Source organism: Octopus bimaculoides, chromosome 5, assembly GCF_046866305.1.
Source record: "Octopus bimaculoides isolate indiv1 chromosome 5, ASM4686630v1, whole genome shotgun sequence".
Taxonomy (NCBI): Eukaryota; Metazoa; Mollusca; class Cephalopoda; order Octopoda; family Octopodidae; genus Octopus; species Octopus bimaculoides.
The window spans coordinates 97594729-97608226 of record NC_142932.1 but is presented as its reverse complement, the minus strand read 5'-3'; the positions used below and the strand labels follow the sequence as shown (position 1 = coordinate 97608226).

Genomic DNA, 13498 nt, shown 5'->3' with positions numbered 1-13498 from the left:
TCATCAAGACAAGTGCTGTGGTGCTAATCTTTTCAAAATGTATCATTCACGCATAGTGTGTGAATAATATTCTTAAGGTCAGCATTTACTTACTCATGACCACTTCTAGGCTTTGTCACTAACTCAGCTTTTAACCAAATTAGACGACGTTTACATTTTTAGATTGGTTACATCATAAGCTATATTTCGAGCTAAAAACTTTGAAAATTGGTTCAGTAGCAAAAACGTTTGAGTCAAATATGTGAGGTCACAAACGAGAGAATAACACCTGAAATCAACTTTGAGTTTTTTGTTTGTTTTTTTTTAAATAAATCTATATTTTATTTTAGCTTATATGATAGATCCCGACAACAGGAATATATCCATGTTAGTTATATGCAAAAATATTCAGTAGAAAATAAAGTACTGAGGTAAAAACCAGTGAAAAAAAAAAGAGAGATTAATACCTGAAATTACCTTTGACTCCAAATATTCTCCTTTCAAAAGAAAACTATATTTAAATTTAACTTTTCTCATAGATCTCGCCTTCAGGAATCTCATGATGCTAATTATATATAAAAAAAAATTTTATAAAAAACTACTGGGACCAAATGTGCTGAATGCAGTGGTAATGCCTAAAAGCAAATTCAAGACCTAAACTTTTTCTGTTAAAATTTCGTTTTTGTTTAGCTCATATGATAGAATTCATCAAGACAAGTGCTGTGGTGCTAATCTTTTCAAATATTCAAAATGAAAAACGTTATTATATAAGCTAAATGTGCCAAAAGTACTCTTTTACTCTTTTACTTGTTTCAGTCATTTGACTGTGGCCATGCTGGAGCATCACCTTTAGTCGAGCAAGTCGACCCCAGGACTTATTCTTTTTGGAAGCCTAGTACTTATTCTATCGGTCTCTTTTGCTGAACCGCTAAGTTACGGGGACATAAACACCACCATCGGTTGTCAAGCGATGCTGGAGGGACAAACACAGACACACAAACATATACACACACATACATCTATATATATATATATATATATATATATATATATATATATATATATATACATACATACGACGGGCTTATTTCAGTTTCCGTCTACCAAATCCACTCACAAGGCTTTGGTCGGCCTGGGGCTATAGTAGAAGACACTTGCCCAAGGTGCCACGCAGTGGGTATGAACCCGGAACCATGTGGTTGGTAAGCTAGCTACCTAGCACACAGCCACTCCTGCGTCAATTTTCAAGTAATATTATTACTTATTACGAGCTGGCAGAGTTGTTAACATGCAGCATTTCGTCTGTCTCTACATTCTGAGTTCAAATTCCACCAAGGTTCTCTTTGCCTTTTATCTTTTTGTTACTCAATAAAATGAGTATCAGCTGAGCACTGAGGTACTCAATAAAATTAGTATCAGCTGAGCACTGAGGTGATGTAATCAACTTCCCTCCGAATTTGATGTCCTTCTGCCAAAATTGGAAACCAATATTGCAAAATGTTTGATTCAATCCAGTATTTAGGTATCTCGCAAAAATCTATTGCATATTCATAGAATACACTATATTGTAATAAATATATATTGTAATAAATATCATTCACTCACAGCAGTGTGTGAGTAATATTCTTACGGTCAACATTCACTCACTCACGACTACTTCTAGGTTTTGTCACTAATTCAGTTTTTTACCAAATTTGATGATGTTTATACATTTTTAGATTGGTCACCTCCCAAGCTACATTTTGAGCTACAAAATTTAAAATTTGGTTCAGTAGAAAAAAAGTTGAGATTTCAAATATGTGAGGTCAAAAAAGAGAGATTAACACTTGAAATCAACTTCAGGGATATACATGCAACACTACATACATACTTTCATAAACACACACACACACACATGCACATACACACAAGTATCTTTTAAAACACCCATGAAGGGAAACAAAGTGTGATGAATGCGTAGCTTTAAGGAGAGAGGGGATAAGTTGACAACAGTTATAACAAGTAAACTGTTTTCTGTTGTCCATCGTAAATAGACACACACACACATATATATATATATATACATGATGGCCATCCACTCGTGACTGAGGAAGACCATTGCTGACCTTCAGGGACATTGTGCGCTCTAGGACTAACTTATAATTTGCATTTGTGGCTCCGTTGGTGGCTAATGGGCCCTGCTCTTGACAAGCATACACAACTGCAAACATTGCAGACCAAGCTTTCCCCATTCACTATACGAGCCGTGCGCTTTCGCGCAGCTTGCTTAAGTTCTTCATGCTGGATACGTGCTTTCTCAAAAGTGTTGATCCCCTCCTTTACCTGCTTCCTCCATCTGTGGTGATGACAGGCATTGTTCTCCCAGTCAGTGTCCTGCATATCACAGGTCTTTAATAAGGACTTGACACAGTCTTTAAATCGCAGCCTTGGTTTCTGCTGGAGTCTCCTTCCATTCACAAGTTCTCCATATAGCATCTGCTTAGGAATCCTGCTATCCTTCATTCTAATAAGGTTTCCAGTCCAACGTAACTGGTGCTTGTGCACCATTGCCTCAATACTCAAGATGTCAGCTGTCCTCAGGACCTGTGTGTCTGGAATTTTTGTGGTCCAGCCAACATTGAGAATGTGTCTGGGACATCTCTGATGAAAGCATTCAAGGACGCTTACCTGACATTTGTACAGAGTCCATGTCTCACATGAGTAGAGGAGCGATGTCAGTACACATGCACGGTACACAGCAACTTTTGTTTGCCTTGTGATGCCATGCTTGGACCAGACATGAGACTGAAGAGACCGGAAGGAATTAGTTGCTATCTGCAACATCATCATCATCGTTTAACGTCCGCTTTCTATGCTAGCATGGGTTGGACGATTTAACTGAGGACTGGCAAACCAGAAGGCTGCACCAGGCTCCAATCTGATCTGGCAGAGTTTCTACAGCTGGATGCCCTTGATAACGCCAACCACTCCAAGAGTGTAGTGGGTACTTTTACATGCCACCAGCATGAAGGCCAGTCACACGGTACTGGCAACGGCCACACTCAAAAAGGTGGTTTTTACATGCTACCTGCATGGGAGCCAGTTCAGCGGCTCTGGCAACAACCTCGCTCAAATGATTTTCTAATGTGCCACCAGCACAAGTGCTGGAAGGCGACACTGGTAATGATTACGCTCAAATGGTGCTATTTATGGGCCACTAGCACGGAAGCCAGACGGCTGCTCTGGCAATGAACACGCACGGACAGTGCTGTTAGTGCTCCACTGGCGCGGGTGCCAGTCATCGAGTATGGTTCAATTTCGATTTCACTTGCCCCAACGGTTCTTCGCAAGCAGAGTTTAGTGTCCAATGAAGGAGAGGTTGGTATGGGTGCCAGGCGTCGGGTTCAGTTCGATTTCGATTTCAGATTTCAAATTCCAAATTAACTTACCTCAACAGGTCTTCACAAGCAGAGTTTTTAGTGTCCAATGCAGTAAAGATACAAATAAGTGAGCTGGCTACACTTCTGGCAGAGATCACAGATTATGCTCTCACTTGCCTTGCCGGGTCTTCTCACATACTGCATATTTCCAAAGGTCCCGGTCACTGGTCATTGCTTCGGTGAGGCCTAAAGTTCGAAGGTCGTGCTTCACCACCTCATCCCAGGTCTTCCAGGGTCTACCTCTTCCACAGGTTCCCTCAACCGCTAGAGTGTGACACTTTTTCACACAGCTATCCTCATCCATTCTTGTCACATGTCCATACCAGCACAATCGTCTCTCTTGCACACCACAACTGATGCTTCTTAGGTTTAACTTATCTCTCAAGGTACTTACACTCTGTCGAGTATGCACACTGACATTACACATCCATCGGAACATACTGGCTTTGTTTCTTGTGAGCTTACGCATGTCCTCAGCAGTCACAGCCCATGTTTCACTGCCATGTAGCATGGCTGTTCATACACATGCGTCATACAGTCTGCCTTTTACTCTGAGTGAGAGGCACTTTGTCACCAACAGAGGTAAGAGCTCTCTAAACTTTGCTCAGGCTATTCTTATTCTAGCAGCTACACTTTCAGTGCACCCTCCCCCAATACAAACTTGGTCACCTAGGTAGCGGAAGCTATCAACTACTAGTTTTTCTCTCTGGAGTGTGGCAAAGGTTTTCTGCACATTTTCAGTGTTTATTGCTCCTGAGCATCTGCCACATACAAAAACTATTTTGCTAGTTAGCCTTCCTTTGATATTGCTGCACCTCTTATGTGTCCATAGCTTGCACTGGGTACATCTTATGGAGTTTCTACCTACGCCTTTTATACAGATTGAGCAGGGCCATCTACCTGAAGGGGTTTGTGTTTTGTGTACCTTCCTACTGACAGAATTTAAACTCAGAACATTAAGAGCCAAAAAAAAATACCACAAATTACTTCTTTTTCCTACATTTTTCAGTATATATTCCAACTCTTTACATTCTGAGTTCAAATCCTTTTGGGGTCAACTTTGTCTCTCATCCTTTTAGGGTCAGTAATAAGGGCATTAACTTTTAAAAACCTAACATTAAACGCATTAATTAGACATACATTTATCTCTTCAACTCAGTACAGAAGAAAAGTTACTTTTCAAATGTGTGTACATAAATCAAATTTGTATGTTTTTATGGTCACCTAACATTAGTAGATTATAAATTTTACAACTTAGTTCATCTTATGTTTGTTGAGTGGTACCATTGACCACGTTCCATATTTTCCCAATTTGATTGTCTTCCCTATTTTGAATTAAGAGAACATCTCTACTGAAGATGTATAGAATTTGAAATCTTCTGTGAATTTCTGGTGTTATGTGTGTGTGTTTATATCATAATGAAATATTTTGTTTTGAATATATTTTTCTGTTTTTCTTTCAACAGGTCAAGCAATGGAGATTGGGAGTGCTGCAATCAATATTCTTATTGATACTTGGGAAGGTCACCTTACTCCACCTGAAGTTGCATCTCTTGCTGACCGTGCTTCAAGAGGTCGAGATCCCAACATGGTGAAGGCAGCATCTGAACTGTCTCTCTCTTCTTTACCCCATGCTCATGCTTTAAATCCCATTGAAGTGCAACGTGCCTTGCTTCAATGCAAGGAGCATAGCAAAGAGATGCTGGAGAAAGCTTGTCTTGCTGTTGAAAGTGCTGCTAAAGGCGGTGGTGTTTACCCTGAAGTTTTGTTTGAAGTGGCACGACATTGGGACAAGATGGCTGAAGAGTCTGCTCACCTTAGTAATAATGGAGGTGCACAAGGTAGATATGCTAATTGCTTTTGTTTTTTTTTAAATTTTTCTAATGCTTTTTTTTTTTTTTTAAAATTTTACTTACAATGTGATTAATTACTAGCTACAACAATATAGTTGGAAATAAATAAGAAAAACAATGTATACCTTTATCTTATTTATTTCATTATTTTGACCATGACAAACCCAAGACCTGTGTAAGGAAAGTGGAACAGTGTTCTGATATGTGCAGTTAGTTAGAGTAGAGGAACATTGTAACATTTACAGATCAATAGTTAGATCAACCAGTGAGCATCATGCAAATCTTGTCAGTTGTTGAATGAAGGTGACCTTTCTGATTTTGATTATAATGTTCTGTAATAATGTGAACCACTTAATGTACAGTTAGGGACCTTAAATGGGTTTTTTTTTAATAACTTTTAGCTAGTCCTCTTCATGTTGTTTACATAATCTGCACTAGGTATCATGAAGTCATTTTTATTCTACTGCAATAAAAGACTGTATAGTTTTGTTGGAATACTTTTTAAGTTCAAAGAAAATAAACAACTAAGTGACTCTAATTCTCATAGTTTTTAGTCTGTGTTATAAATGTTCAGTTGCCTTTGATGTTTTTATAGTTAATTATATTTTAGTATTAACTTATGTATGTTAAATTTTTATTGAAATGTATATTTCTTTCTTCAGATTTGTCTGTGGCTTTGGAAGCTTCCCATTCTCAAGATGAAGATAGCAACCGGCCATTAATGGTGGATTGTGTTGGAGACCAGATAAATCCTTCATCTAACACCTCTTCTGCTCTTCCTATGATTACTTACAACCAACAGCCTTCTCACACATCTACTAATTCACAGGTCTCCACCCAAGGAACTCCTCCACCACCACCGCAAATTATCTTGCATTCCTCTAACCATATGAACCATCCTGGACCAATGGTGATTCCATACACACTTCCTGGGCCTGCCCAAAATGGCCAGATGCCCCACCACCCAACCACCTATGTGCCAACATACAGTATCTTCAATCACCACCACCATCATCAGTACCCTCCACCACCACCACCTCCCCCACAGACTACTCACATTCCACTCCATAACAATTTGCACCACCCTGGAGCCTATATTACAACTTATTCTTATCAGAATCAGTCACCATTTCCTGTTGGTAACCTTCAGAACATTCAGAATGTTCATCAAAATACTGCACAGATCTTCTCCAATGGAACTAATATCCGACATCTAGGTCCCACCATGCAAATCTATCCTAACCCAAACTGTCAAGTAAGTATGATAGATTCTACAGTCATATTAATATATAACTAAATGTTGTTTATTTTTTAATAATTAGCTTAATTAAACTTATGGCAAAGATGCAAGAAACAATCTATAGACAATAAAAATTTTGGTTAAACTTATGGCAAAGATGCAAGAAACAATCTATAGACAATAAAAATTTTGGTTAAACTTATGGCAAAGATGCAAGAAACAATCTATAGACAATAAAAATTTTGGTTAAGTGTCATTATAAGTTATACTGTACACATCATTGTACAATGCTTTGTCGAAAGGGAAGGAATAACAATCAAAACATAGTGTCTAATGTGCTGGTAGTTTTTCTTTTCCTTTATTTTTTCATGCTAGTGATTTTTAACTATATTTAGAAGCCAGCCTAATGATTAATTTTAGAGTAACAGTAATTGCCTTTCAAAATTTTAAAATATTGGAAAAAATAAGAAAATTGCTCACCATTTTATTGTGAGGTCACTGTTAAAAAACCCTCTGCTTTTGACTATTTAAATTATTGAATAAGTGAATAGGGCTCAAGTTCTTAATTTCAAAGATTAAAAGCCTAACACTGTCACTCCTATTCCCTTCAGTTTTTGAATTAGAAGAGGATATCTAACCTTCTGTAAAAACTTTTTAAATCTCTTGACTTGAAAAAATAATTGGTTTGATTTTAGCATAGAAAAGACATGAAGTCATCTAAAATGAAACAGAGCTAACTTAGGCTTTATTTATCTTTCTTTTGTCTTTTAGATATAAATTAATTTCTCCTTCGAACACATTTTGATTATTATTACTTTGTTGCGGATATTAACAGTTATACTTGTAGTTATAGCTTATAGTTATAATATGAAAATCTAAAATGTGAACTAACTGTGAATGTGCATAAAAATTTGTTTCTCTAATTATATATATATATATATATATTTATATATAATTTCAAACTGTAATTTTACTAAGTTGACTTTGTGATGCACTTTTTATGTGTATTATATTTATGTTGTATTTGAATTTTATTTTATAATAGCTTGGGTCACTTCAGCCAGTGCATGGTGGCAACACAGCAACAGCAACTGCAGGAAATAATGTTCAACATGTGGACCAACCACCTGTGTTTACACCATGCCAGCCTACCTCCTCAAACTGTGTTCCTGGCCAGCAGCAAGGCCCACTTTGTGTTGGCCAGCAACAGCAGCAGCCTGTTGGACAGTCCAATATTCAAACCCCTTCTGCTATTAATAATCAGACACAAATGAACTACCTGATGGCTGCCTATAGAGTTGGCATGCTAGCTATGGAGACACTTGGTCGGAATGATCGTCCACATATGAAATATGCTCGCAACCCTCCCTATGGTGAGGATGTCAAAAGACTCCTTGGAGTTGCCATCAAATTAGGCAAGTAAAATTTTTTGTCATTATGAAAGAAAAAAACTATTTGGTTTGTTATATTTTCTTCAATATTCTAATTGATATAATTTTGCTTAAATGGAAACTTCAGTAATTTTTCATAGATTCTTAATTCTATTTTTTACTACAAAAGTTATCAAAAGTTTGTTTGATACAAACTTTAAAAATGCAAATTAATGTTTTTATCTCCTTTTAAATTTCTGTCAGATATTAAAAATGTGACATAACTATTAGATGCGAATTCGTTAATTACTTTTCGAGTGAACCTGATGTATTGAATGATTTCTGTAACTGTTACTTGAATGATAGATATTTTTGAATAGGAGTATGATGTCCTAATATTTATCCTAGCTTTCATGTTGTTAAGTTGTTGAGAGATGTCTCTTTGTGTAGAAATAGCAATATATGACAAGTTTTGGTCATAAGAGAAATTTGAACTCAGTACTGCAAGCTATCTATATTTTCAGTTATGTTGTGACTGTTATTTCTCAATGAGAGCTGTATTATCTTGTGGTACCTATTTATAAAATAGGCGATTAGATTGATTTGGACTTTGCCTGAGATTCATTGTGATACTAGTGATGGGTTATAAACTAGAGATCATTTGATTAAGAGCTTGACATTTTTTCACTTTGCTAGTTATAATTTACAGTGTAGTGATATATTTATTTTGGTTTTTCTGAAATCGTATGACTAAACCTTTCTGAACAAGAAAACCAAAACAAAAGCTATTTTATTTAGAGCACAAAAATATTATCTGATATATAAATAGAACATCTAACCAAGAAGCTTATCTGGTTTATTAATGGTATGTGTGTATTTGTATGTGCATATATGTCTGTGAATGTTTACAACCTATATTGAGCTATGACTACAAATGGTGACATCACAGTTTGCAGCTCAGTTACTAACAGTGATGTCACTGTTTGTGGTTGGACTGCAACCAGTGATATCTGTTGACACTTCTTGTCAAGAAACTGGTTGCTAGTTCTGTGCTTTCAGATTCACTTGGTATATAAAAAAATTTCTACTTAAAATACTGGTTACAGTTAGGGAAAAGAAGATCATCTGGCTGTAAAAATCCTGCCTTAATGTCTAAGTTATTCTTATATGAAATAAGAGACATTGAAATGAACAAATGTTACAAGCAAGAAATATTTTAAAATTTATCTTTATAACTTAATATCATTGCTTTGTTGTATTGAAAACTAAAAACAAAGAAAAAAAAATTAACTTTGTTTTGCTCTGTTTATTTTTAAATGTTTTTAGCAAACATTAATTAGTTGAGAAGACTTAGATGGATAGTTATTTGTTGGAATAACAGTTTAAGTCACCAAAATAGGATATGATTAAACAGCAATTAACCTTGGTGGCATTAGAGAATTTATATATTTATTATCCTTTGTTTGTAACTAAAATCTATCTGTAATTGAACATTTTTATTTATAGGAAGCAGTTATTTGCAGCAGTTTTGTGCCAGTGCTGTTAACGCTGTAGTCAGTCCATTCGTTCTCTACGACATTGCCTGGGAAGCTGCGCACTATCTGGCTCATAACAACCAGACTCCAGTGCACAACTGCCTGCGCTCAAACTTCCTCAACCCACTGGTGCAGAAGTGTATACAGATGTAAGTATAATAGCTGTATGATCTAATACTTATATGACTTAATGATAGTTTTTAACATTGACCTAGATATATTAAAAGATATGATTAAATTCATTATTAACCTAGAGTTTATGCACTTTAGAGAACAGAAGAAATATGTCAAACCTATGCTTATCTAATGTTATTGTTATATTGTTAAACTTTTGTAAAATTCATTGTACTTTATATATATTATACATCAAAACAACAAATCCAAGTAAACAATACCTTAGAATATGTAATTTAAAATTATCTTAGAAGAATAAGATATTGAATTATGTTTCCAGCAAGAGTTTTACAAAAGCATCAAAGGGTTAGTTAGTAAATATATTTTACATCACGACTTTTGAACATTAGTGCTGTTGGTTATAGTTTCCAATGGACCAGTTACTGGTTCACTGCATTCCTGACAGTGAGAGTAACAAGGGAATATCTATAATTCAATATAGAAGAAATAATTCAAGGAACTTCATTCATAAAGCATTGGTTTCTAAACGATATTTATATTTTTCACCAAAAGATATATATCATCATCATCATCATCATCATCATCATCATACATCTGTTTTCCATGCTGGTTTGGATTGGACAGTTTGACAGGTGCTGCACCAAACTCTGTTGTCTGCTTTGGCATGGTTTCTATGGCTGGATGCCATTTTTCATGCCAAAACCCATTCATGTATATATAGTGGGCTTTTGTGCAGTTTCTATCTACCAAATTCAACTTGCAGAAATAAGCAACCCTCTTGCCTAAGGTGGTATACAGTGAGATCATACCCAGTGTCATATGGTTGTGAATGAACTTCTTAAATACAGTCGTGTGTGCATGAGAAGACCCGGCAAGCCAAGTGAGACCAAAATCCAAGGCCTCTGCCAGGGATGTAGCCAGCCCACTTATGCATACCTTTCCTCCATTGGACACTAAACTCCGCTTGCGAAGACCTGTTGAGGCAAGTGAAATCGAAATCAATTTGACGACTGGCCCCCATGCCAACGTCTCCTCCATTGGACACTAAACTCTGCTTGTGAAGACCTGTTGGGGCAAGCGAAAGCAAAATCGTGATGGCACCACCGTTCGAGCGTGATCGTTACCAGCATCGCCTTCCTGGCACTTGTGCCGCAGCTTCGAGTTCCTGACACTTGTGCCGGTGACACGCGAAGAGTCATTCGAGTGAGATCATTGCCAGTGCCGCTGGACTGGCTCCTGTGCAGGTGGCACGTAAAATACACCATTTTGAGCGTGGCCGTTGCCAGTACTGCCTGACTGGCCTTCGTGCCGGTGGCACGTAAAAGCACCCACTACACTCTTGGAGTGGTTGGCGTTAGGAAGGGCATCCAGCTGTAGAAACTGCCAAATCAGATTGGAGCCTGGTGTAGCCATCTGGTTTCACCAGTCCTCAGTCAAATCGTCCAACCCATGCTAGCATGGAAAGCAGACGTTAAACGATGATGATGATGGTAGAAGACCTGAATTTTAAAAATCTAGAGAAACTGCTTTTGAAAGGCTGCAAATCAATTTACAGAAAAATAAAATTTTGGAGTAGGACTGTATTTAGTTAAGAACCAAGATCCAATGGAATGTAAATCAAACCAAATAACTTCTATGTTTAACTATGGTTTATGCTGTTTCAGAAAAGTGTACTGTTGCTTCTTTTTATCTGCCACTTGTTTCCATGAAACATAATTCCCAATCAATATAATGGAGTTTAATTTCAATTATTTTTGTGTTAATATATGTGAATATATGGGATATTATTTGAGATGCTTAAACTTTATTATGCTGTATTTTTAAAATTTATTACAAAATGGTAACTATTCTCCTATATCACCTGATATTGCCTCTGACTGGGAAAATATAATTTTACCTTTATCACTTTGTGATTCATTCAAAGAGAATTTTTTTATCCCCCGATAAGTGACATACTTTCAGCCTTGGTATGGAAGTATGGTTTGCAAATGTGTATTATTACTAATATGGTTATCATACTCTTGTTGAGATTCTGTTTAATGTAGTTTTATTTATGTTAAGATTGTGGTTATTAGCAAATATCCTTGAAGCAATAGGGATTTTTACATTTTTTAAAACTACTTATGAAGATTAAGTAATAGATGAATAATCTTTTTTACTTATTTTGTCTAAATGATATTTCTATTTTACCACTTAAGTATAAAAGTTTGCAAACCAACTCAATATGTAAATTAACTCAATTAAGTCAATAAGTACTAATATTTTAGATATTAGTACTTATTTTAAATATTTTAAATTTTTGAATAGTTTAAATATATTAAATTAAAAATTTGTTTCACACTATGCATTCTATCCTTGATTTCTTTTTTCCTTTTCTTTTTTATAGGTTCATGCATTGTGCGCATCATCGCATTCATCATATAACATCACCTGAATATGATGATTTTGTCAGCATCATCTGTACTGCACAGAAAGCATTCTGCATGTCCCCTGGGGGCCCTGTGCAGTTCAATGAGCTGCTCCAAAGTCTACGCCGCTCCAAGTCATGCCGCAAAGAACTCTGGCAGAAAATTGTCAATGGACTCACACGGGGAACATGTAATGTCACCAGCTCTAAAATTTCTCTATAAGCAAAAAGATACTCTGGAAATAAATATTAATGCTGGCATTTGTTTGAGATGTCATCTTCTAAATTGCAGGCTGCAGTGTTAAATTCACTATAATAAGTAACATCACAACTCATAATTTTTTCTAGTAGACATTAGTGAAAACACTTGCAATTAAAAGTTTACTTATTTGCCTTTAGTCCCAAGTAGGTAAGCAGATGTCTGTAAATGCAAGCATTGATAGCTTCAATTATTCAGGAATCATGCATTCACTCAATGAAGAAAATGTGATCTGCTGGAAATACATACCTAGGAATGTGTATTGTCACAATTAGTATAGTAAGCTAAATATAAGTCCTTGAATATTATAAAATATTATAAAAGCAGTGGTTTGTTTTTCTTGTTCACACCTCCGTTTGTATTGACCCTAATCTTTCTGTTGTTGCTGCTTGTCTAACAAGTAGAAGTTACATGGCTATTATTGGCTTTTTTTCTTTTTTTTTTGGGGTGGACAATAATGTCTTCCTTGCAAGACAAATTAAAAATATGTGAATTCGAGGAAGAAAATGTTTTTAAAAATTTGGACTAGAAAAATTATTTTATAAAATTTTAATTATAATTTCTTTAATTTAACTTTTAAAAAATTTTTAGTTCAAATTTTTCAAATTTTTTTTTAAGATGCATATTTTGCATATTTTATTAATAATTTGTCTTACACTTTTGGAAATTTTTCCACTATGATTTTCCTTTTTTAACCTTTACTGTGTTAAATTCATTTTCACAGTTTCTTTGTTTTACTTTATGGAAGTCTGGAAATCTCAGGAATATATATACATATATTTTTTTTTTTTGTATAGATTTTCTTTCTTTCTGGTAACACTTTTTTGTTTTTGAAAGAACCTGTGGTTTGACACAGCATAATACCATTGTGGGCCACCATTATAACCTTCTGCTAAAGTTATATTCTTACATTTATCACATCATGTCAGCAATCTTTAATAGATTGGACTTTGCTTCTGACTGCGGTAGTAATGCAGCTTGCATATCAGTGCCACAGTTTGAGAAAGCATTAAATTTGATATTATGAGTGAAGGAAAGTGTGAGTGTATATTTACCCTGTTTACCTTGAAAATGGTGCTAACTTGAGCTTCCTCCTGCTATATTGTTGTTAGTATCGATCTCTTGGCAAAATACAGGCTTCATTAGATTTGAGTGTAGTTATTCTTTTAATTTCTTTCCTCCCCATCAAAATTTTCAGATATATATGTACACACACACACACAAACAGTGTATATATATATATATACGTGTGTGTGTACATGTATGTATGTATGTACATATATATGTGTACATATATATAT

The 13498-nt window shown here is 35.6% G+C and overlaps 1 protein-coding gene across 1 annotated transcript in view; it reads left to right on the top strand.

Moving 5' to 3' along the window:
- The window catches only part of LOC106882316 (zinc finger SWIM domain-containing protein 8), a 42357-nt gene extending 29834 nt beyond the window's left edge, over positions 1-12523 (top strand). Inside the window, exons 16-20 of the mRNA XM_089353113.1 lie at positions 4865-5239; positions 5914-6506; positions 7537-7906; positions 9368-9545; positions 11918-12523. Of these exons, the coding sequence (XP_089209239.1) occupies positions 4865-5239; positions 5914-6506; positions 7537-7906; positions 9368-9545; positions 11918-12161 (1760 nt within the window). The 3' untranslated portion in view covers positions 12162-12523. The remainder of the gene's footprint in view (positions 1-4864; positions 5240-5913; positions 6507-7536; positions 7907-9367; positions 9546-11917) is intronic.
- Positions 12524-13498: the final 975 nt, after the last annotated feature.